General features: G+C 46.9%; 2 protein-coding genes across 3 annotated transcripts in view; both read right to left on the reverse strand.

Moving 5' to 3' along the window:
* The window catches only part of SLC7A5 (solute carrier family 7 member 5), a 54,948-nt gene extending 46,842 nt beyond the window's left edge, over positions 1-8,106 (reverse strand). Inside the window, exon 1 of the mRNA XM_081202603.1 lies at positions 6,546-8,106. Coding sequence (XP_081058729.1) covers positions 6,546-7,152 — 607 coding nt within the window. The 5' untranslated portion in view covers positions 7,153-8,106. The remainder of the gene's footprint in view (positions 1-6,545) is intronic.
* Positions 8,107-12,533: 4,427 nt separating this feature from the next.
* The window catches only part of CA5A (carbonic anhydrase 5A), a 29,890-nt gene continuing 24,390 nt past the window's right edge, over positions 12,534-18,033 (reverse strand). For both annotated transcript variants that reach the window (XM_081202609.1, XM_081202608.1), the window contains exons 5-7: positions 17,888-17,950; positions 16,753-16,908; positions 12,534-15,033 (exon numbers count right to left, since the gene is read on the reverse strand). In XM_081202609.1, the coding sequence (XP_081058735.1) occupies positions 14,824-15,033; positions 16,753-16,908; positions 17,888-17,950 (429 nt within the window). In that variant the 3' untranslated portion in view covers positions 12,534-14,823. The remainder of the gene's footprint in view (positions 15,034-16,752; positions 16,909-17,887; positions 17,951-18,033) is intronic.

The raw sequence follows: 18,033 nt of genomic DNA on the forward strand, positions 1-18,033 counted from the left end.
CCGTCTGCTCATCCAATTGGAGCGAGGAAAAGATATACTGCAATTATAGAGCAGCCAATTCTAAGCAGCTGGAGCAAGCATTTCTCAAGTGAGCCAAACCCTCTGGATCAAAACTGCTTTGATCAAGCACTTTGAACCCTTTGCCCTAGATTTGCTCCCACCTTGGGCAAAAGCTGGCTTTGTTGTAGGCAAGGAAGCAGATTTCGAAGGTGCGTTCACACGAAACCATCTGAAGAACAGATCAAAACATTTCTGAAGCCCAGTTTTGCAAAATTCTCCTCTCCCTCCCAATGACATGTAAGAGGTGGGTCAGCAACTGGCAGCCCCTGGGCACAATCCTGCCCAAGTAAAAGCCACCAGCTAGCCTCCCTAAAAACATAAAACACTATCATTCCTGTGTAGCCAGCGGCGAGCCAATTCTGCCACCCAGACAGCTGTCTGCCATCTTTGTTATTGTTCAGCCAAGCCACCAAGTGGCCAGGCGGGGGGGCGGGGAGGTGAAGTAAGCCTTGAACTGGAAAGAGAGGAGGGGGGAAACCGGAGAAGTCACGTGCCTAGTTGCTGGGCAACCACACGATTGTCTCCCATTGATTCCCGTTAGAATCCAGCAGCAACGTGGGACCACGAGGGGTTGCCTGGCAACAGCACGTGACACCCCTCCTCCCCTACGTGCATCTCTCCCCCACCCCACCCCGTCTCCATTTTCGCTTTAAGGCTTGCTGAGCTCAGCCGTGCCTGCCGCCAAAGTACCTGGCGCTAAAATGGCAGAAGTCAAAAGAGAGCCTCCGCCACCATGTCACATGGTCCAGTGTGAGGCTGGCCCCTGCTTCCAACATGGCAGGCAGCACATGCAGAATCCCCAATGGAGGCAGACTTGGGAATGAGGCATAACCTGATCACTCCCACAAAGCTCTGTGCAGGAACAGAGTTTAGAAATGCCTGACGAGAGAAGGGGAATCTGCTTGACCCCAGCTACAAAAGCTGGGGCTGCTGAAGAGGCCAGAGACCATCTTGGCTGCGAGTCCTGGAAGACCTGCTCCCTCTCCTATAGGCCTTTTCCCACATGGCCTGGGAGAGTGGGGCCAGGACTGACTCCAGCTACAAAAGCTGAGCCTGCTGAACAGACTCTTGGGCTGGGGGCTGTTGTTGGTTTTTTACATCTTTGTTTTAGAACTTGTGATTGATGTGGAGATGGTTCAGTTGTGTATTTTTAATCTTTTATTTACCTTTTATGACTCCTTTTGTTAGGTTGTGGTTATGCATTTTTGCCACGCTGTAAGCTGCCTTGAGAATATTTTGAACAGCAGAAAAGCGGCATGCAAATAAAATTAAGTATGTAATTTTCTAGAGGGATTCAAATATTGCTTGCTGCCGCTTTGGACAGCGCTGACGGGTGTGGGTGGCTTTAAATGGAGAGAGAGCAGAATTCATGGCAGACAAAAGAAGCTATGCATAGCTACTAGCTGGATTAGGACCTGGGAGACTCGAGTTCCAATCCCTGCTAGGCCATGAAGCTCGCTGGGTGTCTTAGGGCCAGTCACTGCCTCTCAGCCTAACCTACCTTGCAGGGTTGTTGTGAGGATTTAATGAGGGGGATTAAAAGATGGTATATGAAATACATACATACATACATACATACATACATAAATAAATGCAAACGGGCATGTTTGGCTGCCACTTGTCGGAGTCAGTAGTCCCTCAATACCAGTCGCTGCAGTTGCAATTTCTCCTGCAATGGAAAAGGTCATTGTTTGCCTGTTCGGATGATCATGGCAGAAGGTGGCGATCCAAAGCACATTTACATGGGGGAGAGTTACCCTCCCAAGTAACACTATCAGATCAAGGTGTTAGCACTGGCTCCAGGCCAGCACCCCCCCCCCTCCTTCTAAAGCTCTTGGGAGGCTAGAGAGTGTGGCTGGAATCTCTGCCTTTCAAATTTTCAGTCTAGGAACAGGTAAAGGTAGCGTTGAAATAATCCCTCTGAGCCACATCAGAGATTCCACAGTTAATTCAAGCATGTATATGGATGGGGAACAGGGAGGGAAGGAGGAGCACATCAAAGGCACCAATTAGCAGGGATCTAGTAATCTCCCAAAGCAAAAGGAAACATATAGAAGGATTTAACCAAAAGCTTCAGGGGAAAAAAGCCAGGCAGCAGCTCACTCCAAGTACCTAAACTCAGACCCTGTGAAGTTAGAAAACAATTTTTACCTGACATGCATTAAAAGCTTCTGTACGAGGAAGAGGTTAAGTCAGGATAGCAACGAGATTCTAAATTGTGAACTTATTTGTAGTTGCTACGTGAGATAATCCAGGCAGGTGTCAAACAAAAACCTTGCACCCAAATGCTGCACAAACTGATGCTGAGTTTGCTGCTTCCAGACAATCCAGGTATTTTCACCTGTGCTCAACCCGAGAAGAGACTCATCTGCACGCACTATTGACCCCCCCCCCGTGAAAGTGCCCCCAAGTTACCATTTTCTTTTCTCCCCCAAGTTACCACTGGGCCTCAAGGTGACAAGGGGAGCCAGTAACATCCAGAAGGCAGGGACCAGACCTAGATGGCAGAGCACCTGTTGTGCATGCAGAAGGCCTTGGGCCAATCCCTGGCATCTCCAATTAAACGAATCAGGTATCAGGTGACCAGTAAGGCACAACCCTGGAGAGCTTACTTGTCAGATCAATCAATATTGGGCTAGATGGACAAATAGCCTGGACTGGAATAAGGCAGCTTCCAATGTACCTCTCTCCCATACACACACACTCCATGGTTGTAGACAACATCATTAAGCAAAGATGGAAAGCTGATGATGCTCTTGCATTTTATTTTGAAAACATTCCTGTAAACAAGGAAGGGAATGCAAGGTAAGTATGATGAGGCAGGTGGAATCTGCCCTGCCTTACGGGTATGAAAAGTAAGAAGATATATTTATAGTTAAGAATTTTGGCTGGGCTGCACCAAGCAAGGCCAAGCTACCCCACCTATCGGGAAGAGTGCCACAATCAAAACGAGCATCAAGCCAAAGAGAGGTTTGCTCTTGGCGAAACCAATTGTGCAATTTTCGAATTCCAAAGCACTCTTCCCCTTGGTTGCTCCAGACCAAGTGCCCTGGGGCGAGAGGAGGGGAGAGAAGAAGAAGAAGAAGAAGAGTTTGGATTTGATATCCCGCCTTTCACTCCCCTTCAGGAGTCTCAAAGCGGCTAACATTCTCCTTTCCCTTCCTCCCCCACAACAAACACTCTGTGAGGTGAGTGGGGCTGAGAGACTTCACAGAAGTGTGACTGGCCCAAGGTCACCCAGCAGCTGCATGTGGAGGAGTGGAGACACGAACCCGGTTTCCCAGATTACGTGACTACCGCTCTTAACCACTACACCACACTGGCTCTACCCCAATGGAGAAAGTGCAATTTGAAACTAGAAGCCCCATGAATGTTTAATGCTTATTTAGCGCCAGCCAAGGCAAAGTGGGTGCCATACAGGGCCCATCGTCATCTGACGAAATTCTACTTGTGACATCACACCTTACAGAATATCACAGGGCTGTGACCCCAAAACGGTCGTATTTTTCACTGCTGCCCCTGTACTTTGGAATGTGAAGCCGCAACCGTCAGTTGACGTCTTGTAAAGACAGATCTTGTTGCCCAGACTTTCCCTAGGCCATAAAATAGACTCTGCTTTAATTTGACTCTTCTTTATATGCTTTTATACTACTGTTTTACTGGTTCTATGTAGTATTTTTCTTTTCAGTGATACGGTTATTGCTTTGTACGGTGCTTAGATATTTTATAAATGCTTTGGAATTAAAATAAGTGACAGGTATAGCCTCCGCAGCCAGACACAGGCCACGAAGTATGCGAGGCAAAATGAACTGGGGAGAGGAGGAGAGGTTGCAAAATGACAGATGGCAGGAGCCAAGGGAATTAAAGAGGGAGTGGCAATGTACATGCAAGGGGAGACTTTAAAGCACTGCTGACTCCTGCACAGAACACAATTTGCCCTGAGCTATCTATGCAGGAGGTTAAGCCAGGAGGAGTGTAAACAGTAACAGCCTGCATCCCTTGGATCCTACTGAAAATCCTCCATGGACAGAAAGGGAGAAACAAAAGTAAACACAGTAAGGCACACTCTGGGCTCTGCCATCAGCCAGGTAATCTAGAGCGCCACTGGGAGGCTGCACTTTCTGCTTCCAAGGAAGAACCATCAGGGCAAGAGGGAGACCAATTGGACCCCATCCCTTGCCCAGTGAAGGAGCAGCTGGTCCAGTGCTTGCTTTCCTCTGCCCTACCCATTCATTTTTCCTTTTGTATCATGTCTGCTAGGCATGTGTGCCTGCACAAACTTTTGATATATGCGCATAGCAACATAAGAAGCTGCCTTATATCAAGTCACACGATTGGCCCATCTAGCTCAGCACTGTCTTTATATATTGGCTGGCATTGGCTCTCCCTGGAAGTGTCAGGGATTGAACCCTTTCGATGCAAAGCATGAACTCTGCTTCTGATCCACCAGTTTTAAAAATTTAGGTGCTGAATAAGCTTATTATGCAATACTTCTAAAAACAATAAATTAACAAAACAGCAACAGAACTAAGAACAGTTCTTCACCAATAGGGAAAAGCCACATTTGTTAGGAAATGGAAATACACTAGGCATGGGGAACCTGGGTCCTAGATATTGTTGGACACCAACTCCCATCAGCCCCAACCACACACAGTCAGGGATGATGGGAGTTGGAGTCTCCCAATTACTGGGAGGGCCACAGGTTCTTCATACTTCAGGTAAAGAATCTATTCAGAAAACAGCTACCCTAATCCCCAAATCACGTCAGGTAAGAGTTTTAACTCAAAACAATTGCAACAAAATGCATCTGAAGCACATTTACACCACAGTCTCTCACAGAGCTGCTACTACAAATCCCAGGATTCTCTAGAGGGAAAATGTGCTTTGAATGTACAGTGTTTAATTGACCCTTTAGATAAATAGCAATACCTACTTTCCTTGTGGAGGAGGCACCTACACCTCGTCCATGAAGGACAAGGGTATCGGCAGCTCCTAGCCACCACGAGCCACTGTGATAACAGGACGCCGGACTAGACAGACCCTTGGGCCTGATTCAGCATGGTGATTCTTATCAGAACCAGATACTGGGCAAGTGGAGAAATATCAAAAAGAGTAAACAGAAAACTTCATAAACACACAAGTTACCCAAAGACTGATAAGATAAGAGCTAAAATTCTGGATCAGAAATACACACACACAACACAATTGTTAAAATATTGATTTTTTTTTCATGGCAAGGAGATCTCTTCTCTGGGGCCACGTGGAACTGGGACCACATACATACAAGATGAAAGTGGAACCAGCTTTTGATAATTGTGGCTCTTCAGAAACACTACCTGCCAGGTAAAAAAAAAGGTACTGTATATTTTCCAGTGTTTTTGCAGAAACTAGAGGGGAGGGGGCACTAAGAGTCAAGGAAACATTATTTCCCTGAGAACAGTCCTCTAAAGCAAAGGGTGGGGATCTTGCTGTGCCCCCCCATTCCAGTCCCCATCATCTCTGACCATTGGACATGCTGGCTGCTGCTATGGCAAATGGGACTTGGAGTCCAACAACACCTGGCAGGCCACAGCAGGATCTCCTGCCCCCTCCTCCAAAAGAAAAATGCCCCTCTAAAAAGCAGACCACTTCATCTTGTTTTTCATAAAACCCTGAACTGCACAAAATGCAGCTTTCACACAGTGCCTAATTCATTCTACTGAGTCTCCGCCCCGTGCCCCCCCCCCTGTTATTCCGTCTCTCCCTGAGTCACAGGGCCGGCTCTACAAGTCAAACCTCACCTGAAAGCGGCAACATGTGCTGAGGCTCCGACACACACACACACACACACACACACACACACACACACACACTCTCCCCCGATTTCCAAGCACCCTCCATTACTACCGACGTCTTCCGATTACTGGTCTCATTTAAGTAATTATTGCTATTTAGTATACAGGGTTGCATCTATCCGAGTTCTATTCAGATTAAATTAATGAACCAAAATTAGGCATATTAACCTCAGTGGGTCTACTCCAAGTAGGACATCAGGGTAAGCCACTTTGCTCATAAAACTTTGGCGTTTCGCACCATGTTCTCTGTTTAACAAATTAAACGAATGCCTTAAGATTTACCAGCTCTCTCGTTTCGCCACCACAGCACCCAACCGAAGAGACCCACTCGTCTCCCTTAGTCCCAGGAGGCCATTTTTTTTTTAATAACCTCGTTTTAGGAGGCCAGTCCTCCTCAGCGCCCGAACCGCGAGGGACCCCCCTGGACCGGCAGCAACTGCGCCCCGAGAAGCCCCTTCTCTCCCCCCCCGACCCTGAGTTAGGCACCTGGGCGGTGTCAGAAATGGCACCGGCCACGTGCTCAGCGCAGCCCCTTCTCTAGCTCCCGCCCCGCTTTCCGAAAGCGAGGCTCTCTCCGCACTTCGTCCGGCGTGCCCCTGAGCGCGTACAGAGTGCCTCCGAGGACGGCGCGCGCCGGGCCCGGATACTCACGAACGCAGAGGCAGGCGACGAGCTTGGCGGCGCCGATGGGGACGGGGCAGGCGGGGAAGATGGGCTTGAGGAGGTAGGTGGCGAAGACGAAGGCGACGATGTACTGCGAGGAGGGCCGGATGATGAGCAGCTCGATCCAGAGCTTGAGGAAGGCCGGCAGCGAGCCGTAGACCTCCAGCATGTAGGCGTAGTCGCCGCCCGACTTGGAGATGGTGGTGCCCAGCTCGGCGTAGCAGAGGGCGCCCACGATGGAGAAGACGCCGCAGGCCGCCCACACCACCAGCGACAGCCCCGGCGAGCCGGCCTCCTTCACCACCCCCGTGGGCGTCACGAAGATGCCCGAGCCGATGATGGTGCCCACGATGATGGCCACGCCGTTCAGCAGCGTTATGTTGCGCTTCAGGGCCACGCCGGGCGAAGACGGGTCCTCGCCCTCGGCGCCCGGAGACGGCAGCGGCGCGCAGCCGTTCTCGTGAGCCTCCGGCCCCGCGTCGCCGCCGCCGCCCGCCGCCCCGGACAGCATCTGCTTCTTCTCCTCCTCCTCCGGCGGCGGCCCCGACGAGGCGGCCGAGCCGCGCTTCTTCACCACGCCGCCGGCGCCGGACATGGCGAGGCCGGCTTGGCGGATGCTGCTGAGGCTGCTGCTGCTGTTGTGGGCACTGCCGCCCGCGGAGAGCCGAGATGGCCGCTCGCCCGAGCCCGTTTGCGCCACCCGAAGCTCCTCGCTCGCTGGCTTGTCAGCCCCGGCACGAGCAAGGCGCGCGACACGCCGGCTCCCTCCGCCGCCTTTGGCACCCTGAACGGCGGCGCCCTCTTCGCGGGCCCTTTTTATGGTGCCGGCACCTCCTGCTGGAGGGTGGGGAGAATGAATGGGAGGCCGGCCCGGCCCCTCCCCAACACGTGCTGGCTGCGCCAGAAAAAGGGGAGACTCGAGATCACCCCCGTTTGGCTGGGAGGAGGAAGGGCGCCTGAAAGGAGCCCCAGAGAAGCAGCAGCGGGGCCGCGCGGGAAGAAGGGACTCGGTGCATCCTGGCACCGGCCGCTTCAAGCCGGTTCTTGATCGCCCCGCAGAGCCATTGCAAGGAAGGAAGAGGTGGCAGCTGGCGGCGGGGCTCCTTTGATCGGATGCAAAGGAGCGCACCGCTCGGGGAAAGCGAGATCCCCTCACGGGCCAAGCCGAAGGCAAGAGTGCGCCTTCTCGTGCCCTTTTAGAGTCCCAAGGGTGGCTTTACGCATGCACTGGGCGGGGACTGTTTACGCTGCCTGGTGCTCTCCTTGCCTTTGCAAGGTTGCTTCCAAGCGCCTTAAAGCCTCGAAGGAACAGAAAGCGCCAGTGCAGCGCGCCAGCAGGAAGCAGCTTCCCAGCTGGCTGCCGCTTCTTACTGACACGTGGTCTTATATACAGACGTTTCTTGCGGAGACATGGTTAACACGTTTTGTATGCGACTCCCCGCCCCCCGTGGAAACTATGCAGACAGGGAAAGTGTAGCTAATGTAGATGTGCAAAGCCGTTCTGACTGACCCAAAATGTAGAGAGCATCCCGAGACAGTACTGCTTGAATAGCGTCATCGCTCCGATGCCATTATCTTTTTCTTTTTTGGCAGAGTTAAGTCCTTTTTCCAAAGGTCATCTATGGGCAGGTCTCAGCAGCCTTTGGGTTTTGAATCTTTGCTTGTGAGAGAAGGGCTCACCTCACCTTTTAAAATTTGTACAGAACTGAGTGAGTGAAGAATAGCAGCAGTGGCTGGTGCCTATTGGGACTGGCAGGATAGAAGGCAGAGATGGCATCAGTTGGCAAAGCCAGGCCCTGTGGGAGGCGAAGCAAGAGTCAATGAGGGACAGAGCCAATTCGAGTTTTAAACCTATTTTAAGTCTATTCCACTGTGAAATAGTTCTTTCTGGCAGAAAGTTTTTCCTGGTGTTTAGTCAAAATCTCATTTCTTGTAAATTAAACAAAAACCATTGGTTCAGGTCCTAGTTTCCAGAACAGGAGAAAACAAGTTTTCTGCATCTTCCTATGACAGCTCTGTAGATATCTGGAAATATCTATCCTATATCCTCTCACTCTTTTCCAAGCTAAACATACCCAACTGCTTCAACTGTTCCTCATAAGGCTTGGTTTTCACACCCTTTATCATCTTGGTCACCTTCCCCTACACACGTTCCAACTTATCAATATGCATCTTAAATTATTGTGTCCAGAATTGAACACAGTACTCCAGGTGTGGTCTGGTCAACACAGTGGGACTATGACTTCCCTTGATGGGGACACTAGACTTCTGTTGATGCAGCCTAGAATAGCATTAGCTTCTTTTGCTGCTGCATCACATTGTTGACCCATGTTAAGCTTGTGGTCTATTAAGATTCCATAGATCCTTTTCACCTGGCAAGCCAGGTATCCCCCATCTTATATTTGTGCATCTGATTCTTCCTGCCTAAGTGTAGAACCTTACATTTGTCCCTACTGAAATTCATTTTGTTAGTTTGGATCCAGCTGGGTCCAATCCATTAAGATCATCTTGAATCCCGATGCTGTCTTCTGCGCCATTGGCTATCCCTCCCAGTTTGGTGCCATCTCCAGATTTGATGAGCATCCCTGCAATACCTCCACATCCACAGCTTCACACGCTTCTGCCTCTGGCCCTGCCACCATAGGCAAGCAGTCCCCAGAAGGATGCTCATGTCTGAATGCTGGAAAAGGTTACCCTCCCCTGATTTAAAATGTCGACGCATCATGTGAAGAAAGCTCACAAACGCCCCCGTTTTAAATAAAAAAAATTTGCATCAGAGAGTAATGTTATCCTCCTTGGATCACCAGTATGGTGGCCTGGCTTGCTGCAGACAATGTTATACATGCTAAAGAACAACAACTTTGACAAACATTCAGAGTTGTCTGCATAGTCTCCCTATCTAGGCTCAAAGGTAAGTTACCACCTCAGTCCTTGTAAAATCAGGCTGGGCTTCAGTTCTTAATACACAACATCCAGGCTACTGGAGTTCATCCTTTTTGCACTCATTTTGGGGCTTTTCCATTATCAGCTCCTGCCCCCTAGTGGACTCAATGCTCTAAGCATTATCATATTGACGTCCACACCACACATTTAAAGCACTCTGCTCCCTTCAAAGAGATGGACATGGTCTCAAGGCACAGGCTCATTGTGGAATCTCCTGCCTGTTACCTGAGGGGTGGAGAATCTGCAGAATCTAAAGTTTTTTGGACTCCAACTCATAACACAGGATGAACCTGCTAGATCAGCCCAATGGCCCATTTAGTCCAGAATCCTGTTCTCACAGTTGCTGACCAGATGCCTGTGGGAGACCAGAAAGCAAGACATGAGCACAAACAAATGCACTCTACCATCCTGCCATGGGGGGAAAGCTGGAGCTAAGCAGAGACCTGCTGCAGGCTTTGACAGGCTGTCAGCCATTTCCAACGCATTCCTGGGAGAAAGCTCCCAACCTCCAGGCCTCCAACCCTCTCAAGTGTCCTGCTTGCTTCCTATCAAGCACACATTTTCTTTTTTGATTGACATCACAGCAGACTGCAGCAGGGGTTGTGCCAGACCCTCCTGAAGGGCAGAGCTAACAGCTTATTCTGGATACATCAAGCCTTTCTGCACTATTCATTATTACTGCCTTTGTTCTTTTACACATATTTGAATGTACTTGTGTGATGTTTCTAGATCTCTCTAGTCAATAAATTCATACATACAATGATTTTTATTTTTTTTACAATGTCTCTAGGAGGCGGCTGGTGGGAATGGTCCGATCCAAAATGGCAACATGGCCTTAGAAGCCAGTATCAAATTAAGATGATTATTTATTACCAATCCTTCCACAGCAGGTCCCAGGGCAGGTTACCCACAATTTAAGATGAAAAACAGTTAAAACAGATTACAATCACCAGAATAGGGTGGGCCCTGAAATTTATGTTGGGGCCAGTAACATTTTTCTCTCTTTCCCAATTCAGTTCTTGCCTGGGTCCAGTGAAGATTTGCAAGCAACCATCCACGTTCCATTCAATTCTAAGTTCAAGCTGTTTGCCTGGCTTTTGGTTTCATTCAACTTACTCCTTTCAGTTTTTCAGAAGCAGCTCAAATGAACTTCATCTATTTAGGTGAATGGCCTGCCATATCCCCAATGGTTCAGGGTAGGCACAAAGGCTTCCCATTTTCATTCCTTCTGCTGCGAAGGCAATGGCAACCCCCATTTTATGGATGGAGAAACATATCCTGCTTGAAGGAGTAGAAATGTGCGGTATACTCCCTCTGAGGAGCCTGTGGCCAGCAACCATTTGAATTCGGGTCCAGTGCTCTTTCCACACATTCACACGGTAAAATTAGATTATGTCCATTTCCAGCCATTTCAAATATATGAAACTCGTTGTCTCTTCTGCAAAAGGAGAGGGGATTATTTTGCACTTGGAGCTTTGAAGTTACCACGCAGAACATAGGAGTAACAGCTCTGAGTGCTTGCCCTATTACCACTCCAGTCCTTGCATTCAGCCATGGACCCTTTGAAGAAGATTCAATTATAGAATCAGTACTCCATGTGCTAATACTCAGACAAGCGCCGTTTGTCACATCAAAGGGACTCCTTGCTCACATGGCATAATTATACCTGAAGCAAAAGTGGCCCCAAGGCCAGAGATAATGCACAGGTGACTTTCAACTATCAGGATAATTGCTTTGCTCCAAAATGTAAGCTATTGCTACACACACACACACACACACACACACACACACACACACGGTTTTACGTTCTAGCCAATATCTGGAGCTGGTCCTAGCATTCAATAGCTAATTGATTTAGATATCATCTTTATGACACAATCCTGCAGCAGACGATTTGTATAGAACAGGCACGTCCAACTCCCAAGTGACTGCGATCTACTAACAGTATAAAAATACTGGCAGTGATCTACCCATTGTCATTGCCAGGCAAAGTTGTTGAGCCTTTTGGGGGGAGGCAAAGCTGTTGTTGAGCATTTTTTTGGGGGGAGGCACAGTTACTTTCCCCCCTACTTCTTTAATTGTACACAATCGACCATTAATGTCCTGCGATCGACTGGTAGATTGCGACCGACCTGTTGGACATGCCTGGTATAGAACAAAGAATCTCCACTAGTCCCAGAACTTGCTTCAGTTTAGACATGTTCTGTTCTTGGGACAGCATCAGCTTTATCACAGGGCAAGGATTTGATGGAGGGTCCCACACACCCAGAGGCAAGATGCTGCACCCAGAGGCCCTTTTGCTGCTTCACAGGCATTATGATACTGGATGGTGTAGAAGTTTCTTTCCAGACATTGATTTATAGCAGCCAGGAGTCAGGCGGAAGATTGGAGAGGGGCATTTTTGTACAGTTGCACTCAACACTGAAAACGCAAGGAGAGAAGAGGCAGATAATGTTTTTGCATAAGAATATCTGTAAAAAATAGGGGTCAAAATAGGAGGGAGTGGAAGAACGGGGTCAAATTATTAATATTGCTGAGGCCTAGTTACAAAGTGAGTTTTATTCCTTGCAATGCATATAACGTGGTTCCCCCATTAAAAGCAAATGGTATAGACATTTATCAGCTTTACCCTATCACATATTTCAGAGCCATTTTATATGCAACCAGTTCTTCCATTCTGAGATGTCAAAGAACTTTTTTTTTTTTTGCAGACATATCTATGGGCTTGTACATGCCCCCAGAATAGCTTGCAAATCAGTGCTCTCTGCTTCTCTTATCTTGAGAGGTTCAAATGCTTCTGAGACATTTCAGAAACCTCTGGCCTAGCATTCATGAAAAGCCCTGCTTGGCTCCGGGGTCCTACAACACTGTATTGTGCCAGCACGTTCATGCGCTGCTTCTGCACGCAGCCTAGCCACTCCACTGGGAAGATGGAGGGAGGAGGCCAGGCAAACCATCCAGCCTCCATCCAGATCTCCCCTGGGAGGCCCCAGTGATTTACAGATTTTTTTTAAAAAAATGCCTAGTAGGCAGTTTGCTTGGTATTCTTTATGGTTACTGCTCAAGCGAACAGGCAAATACAATGGCATTCAAAGCACCCAGATTGCTTTTGGAGTGCATGTTTCATGCAGTCCAGGAGCATAATGAACCATTACGTTATTCTTCAGCAAGTACTGCTCTCAACACAGTGTGTTATTGTTCTTCCGTTCCAAGTACAATGCAATTCAGTAGATTTTTTATCTAGTCACAGGCGCACTCCATACAATGAAACAGTTCATTTTTCCTCCCTAAAAGGAGGATAAAACTGGAATAACTTCTGGCAACAGGAGGAGAGGCTTGTAAATACGCATTGTGTTTAACCAATTCACCAACTTAAGTGTCAGAGGTTTTTCGTTTTAGAAAACAGGTGTTAACAGCCTATATAAATTGTTTCTGCCTGTTATCCAAGCCACATGGAGACACATTAACTAAATCAGAATCACCGCATCGCACTATTACTAATTTGAAAGCAATTCATTTAGCATATTCAGAACAAGGGGTATATATGATAGCAGATTTTATAAATACACAGGCATAAGAACAGTCAGGAAGATAAGCCATTTATCAAAAAGACAACCCTGAAGTACAGAAGCCAATCCAGTTTCCCAAAAGTTGTGTAAACTACCTGGCTCCTGTTCTCACCAGCCTAAGTGGAATTAAAGGGTTGATGCAACTAGGCAGACCCACTGAAATTAATGGGCCCAAGTTAGTCATGTCCATTCATTTGAATGGGTCTTCTCTGAGTAGAACTATCATTGGCCATAACCTAAAGTTGCCACCTTCTGCAAGGATTAAAACCATTGTGCATGCCAAACTGAGCTCCTATCCTTAGGCCAAGTGTGGGGACCCTCTAGATGTTGCTGAAGTACAACTCCCATCAGCCCCAGCAAGCTTGAGCAATGGGCCAGGGATGATGGGATTTGTAGTTCAGCAATATCTGGAGGGCCAAAGCTGTTCCACACCTGCCCTATTTAGTTTCTGAGAATAGATTGGTCCAAATATATCCATACGGCTGATGCCATATTCTAATTTTTGCTATACTCAAGTTATATTTGGCACACAAGACCCACCAGCCTATGGTTGAAAAGGAGAGGACACCCTTGCAGAAAACAAGCCGTGTGCTGAAGACACTCCCTGTGGGCAAGTGGGAAACGTAAAATTAATCCCACTTTTGTATGGAGCAAAATGAGGGCACACATGTAAACAAAAACTGATGCTTGCAGAAAGTGGATTTCAGTTCACCCTATAATTTAAGTAACATGACTAATGAAGCTTGTTTTTCAAAACTGCTAGAACAATTTATTTCTACTTTTGACATGTACATTCTGAAACTGTAACAGAACACTCCTCAGTACTATTACGTGATATTTGGGGGGGGGGGTCTGAAAAGGGCTGCGATGCTAAAAGCAATTGATTAATTCTGGCACATGATAAATCTCAAGATAGCTTTAGCAGAAGATGGATCCCGGATGAGGCTTGTTTCTGCTGCAAGTGCTTTGCAGGCTTTTGTTTAAAAATACAATTGAGACTTGAGATCAGCCTACAGAGTAGGGGGGAAATATATATTTATAGGTGTGCTCATGCCGAAGTCTACATGTCAGTAAATATATACTGATGTGTACATACACCAAAGCCCAGTCCTATGCCCATTTCCTTAGAAGTTGGTCCCGCTGATCTTAATTGAGCTCGTTTCCAAGGAAGCACACTTAGGATTTCATCCAGAATCCATTTAAATCCACTGGTTTGTGGAAATGGCTCATTCCCTGGATCTAAGAGAACTAAAACAAACACCTCTGGTAGGCACAAAAGATACAGTGAAAAATTATTTAACTGTTATAAAGTTAAATGCTCAGAGGTAGACAGAATTGGACCGTGTGTACCAATATAAGCACAAGTCCATGCATAAAAAAGTCATCTACTCGTGCAAACTCTCCATTTCCTAGAGCTATGCTTTAGTTATGTCTTTCCTTGAATGTGTCCTCTTGAGGACATCTTTTGCCACCATACAGCTTATGAAACTGAGAATCTGCAAATATATATATATTGCAATAGAGAAGTCTTGATGACAAAGCTTGGAATTCTACTTGATGTATACTCTGAATGACTATTTGTGGGAGGGGTTTAAGTTAAAGCAGGTTATTGTGCTACAGAAAAAGCAGCTCATTAGAAGAGGAAAGGACCCCAAAACAAACCCAATACCCTTTAAAGTAAGTGACCTTGCATCAAGATATATTCTAAACATATAAAGTGCTAATAAACATTGTATATATCCCCCCCCCTCTCCTTAAAGGCGCACGTGCCCCGCCTGGGGCGTTTCCTGCTGGGCATGATGTATCTGTTCATCTGATCTTGTTTCAATGTTCCGTCGGTGCTGGATTAGGAAAGAGGAACGGACGGTACGATCCATTATTGGCTGAAGTGGACGGAAATTGTCCACCATCCTTTGCTCTTCTTCTCCCGCAGGGGTGAAAAGCAACATCCGAAACACCTCAAGCTGGAAATGAGAAAAAGCAAAGCCCAGAAAAAGTTAGGGAAGAAACAAAATTGCGCTCTCTCGCGCGCTCTCTCTCTCACACACACACACACCTCTAATACCCAAGTTAATGGTTCGGCTCTCTTCCAGAGCTGCTTAAGAAGAGACTGGGCCGCCCTTGACCACCTGGAGACAAAATCCATCTATTATCATTTGCAGCTTGTCAGCCTTTGAGAACATTATCAAATCCTAGACATTTGCAGGATGGCGGCATGCCATCTCTTAATCAAGCCTACATTCTTAAGCTGCCCCAGTTTCCAGGATTCAAACACCCAGAAGTTAGAGGCCCAGTGCAGTCACAACTATGGTTTGTTGCCTTGGCCCCGAAGATCCCAAATGTGCAACAAAAGCAACCACAGTTTATCTTAACTAGCTAAGCTCTGCACCCAGAGGCCATGCAAGACCAGGCTGCTGTTAACAGGGAAGCTGCCTTAACCATGGTTTGCTCAAAAACAGTTATTACTTTGTTGTTGTTCTGATTATGTTATACATTTTTAAGTTAGCTTTGTACTGGCCTTCCCCCCCCCCCTTAACCCGAATTCTAATGGCCACTACAGATCTCTTCTTCTGAGTCAAAAAAGGAATGTAAGTCTTTAAATGAAAGAAAACATTCATCACAAGCCACAATTTCACACTCAGGTTTGTGATCAATTCTTACTCATGACTCAGATGCAATGCTCAGCTTTGGCTAAAGGAAAGCAAACCATGGTTAAGCATTATGACTGTACCGAGTTAGTGAATCCTGGAAAAGGAATCTAAGGAGAAAAGTGAGAAGCCCATTGCTAGGAAAAGAATTCAAACATAATTTGACCCATAGAAACTGGAAAGGCCCAATGCATGCCACAAAAGCAAGTGTTATTTTAGAGAAGGAAGGAACAGAGCTTAAAAAGAGGGAAATAGCTGAAATCCTCAGGACCCAACCAGGAAAGTAAATCCCACTGAGATAAGCAGGAATTGCTTCCAAATGAGAATCTGTATGATTTTGCTTGTTCCAATAGTGATATTATTGTACTGCCACTGTTAGGAACAGGAAGCATTTCATTTTGTTTCTCATCATCTGTCTGTCTCTCTCAGCACCAGACATTGTTTAAAATGCTCATACTTGGAGCCAAATTGGATGTAATGCTCAACGTGCCATTTGCAATCATGTCAGTTTACAAAACAATTACCGGTAACACAGGAACTGGACAATTTTCACTGAGAGGGCTTAACCTCCCCCCACCCCACCATGATCCCAAAGTCACCCAAAAACCCCGGAACACTATCTCCCCGGAAGCTGCAATTAGCATTGGGTGGGAAGCTTTGAGATACCAAACAAAAGTTACAATTTTTTTACCCACATGGTTGCAAGTTACATGTTCGTGACTACTAGTTTAGCTTGCAACACACACACACACACAAACCTCCACAATACAGAGTTTTAAAGATTTGCCTTTCCACATATAAATTCAGCCTAACAGTGTTGGATACGTCTGCAGGTATTATTCAGCAGTATGTGCTTTCTATACTGCACTTGCAGAGGTGAAAATAAAGTAGAGTTGCATTCACAACATTTTAGAAGACATCAAGTTCCTCCTAGAAAGCTTTTTCCCAGCTGAGAATCTCATTCTTCCTTCTGCTTTCCCACATCCATCCCCAGCAATACACCAGCTACAGATGGCGAGTTTCCATTTGCTCTACCTGATCATCATCAACCTCTATCGCCTTCTTCTTGATGATCCAGGTGACGGACTCTGAAAGTGGTGGGGTGGTCAGAGATCCTGCGTACGTCCAATAATCAGGGCATGATGGCAACAAGCAGGACGGGTCAAATTCATCAAACTCGACGAGATCATCCTAGCAAATGCAAGCATCAGTGATTAGTCTGGGTTATTCTGTGCAATTGCCTTAAAACTTAGGGAACAAGCTGTGATATCATCATGATTAAGGTTTTAAATGACATTTCAGGTTATATTTTAGTGAGTAAGATCTAATTTATATATTTTAACTGCTGCTATACCTGTACTGTCCCTGTCATACCGAACTGCTAATTTAAATGTATCCCTATTGTGTTTCATGACTTCCCTGATTTTGTATGTGAGCTGGAACTGGTCTGTGACTGAAATAATAAATTCATTCAGTCTGGATTATTTGTGATGGGATCCTCAGCTTGCATTACTGGTCTTCCTGGGTCCTCGGGCACCAAGCGTGGAGAGAGGAGCCACAATTCAATACAGTCCTCCAGCACAGCATCCCCATCACATATAGTAGGCCTCAGCTCCTTTTGTACTGCTTCTGACAGAGCCTGTAGCCAGGGACGATCTTATCTTTCTATGTATGTACACAGGGAACATGGAAAGCTATCCTACAAGAAGTCAGACCACTGGCTCATCTTAATATTGTCTACATGGACTGGCAGCAGCTCTCCAGGGTTACAGGCTGGTTCTCTCCCAGCCTGACTTGAAGATGCTGCCAGAGATCAAACCTGGGACCTTCTGCATGCAAGGCAGACACTCTTCCACTGAGCTACAGCCCTTCCAGAAGCCGCTGGGAGAATGGCACACACATCCTGGCTCCTCTGCTTGGAATCAGACTGCTCAACTCTCTGAACAAATGCCTGGCTCAAAGTGGGAGCAAGGCCTTGTGAGGTTCCAGTGCTCTAGGCCACCTGTGACATAACACAGGCACCATAAGGCCACCAGCATAAACACAACAGGCGAAAGCATCATCCAGGAATGATCACCGTCAGGTTGGCTTCAGGGAAAACCTACTGATTGCTCCTGTGCATTGTGTGAGATGGATACTGAATAGCAACTAAGGTTAAAATTCTCTTTACCTTGTGTTTAATTGATGGCAAGGCATCTACTAACTTCTGAAGCCCACTGTGATTGGCTCCAAGCTGCGAAGGGAATGGGAGAAAGAGTATGTTTTTATTCACTGCATCTAGAGATCAAGTGGTTTAGTGCAAACTCCTATGACACG

The sequence above is a fragment of the Podarcis bocagei genome (genome assembly GCF_964188305.1).
Source record: "Podarcis bocagei genome assembly, chromosome: 7".
Lineage (NCBI taxonomy): Eukaryota > Metazoa > Chordata > Lepidosauria > Squamata > Lacertidae > Podarcis > Podarcis bocagei.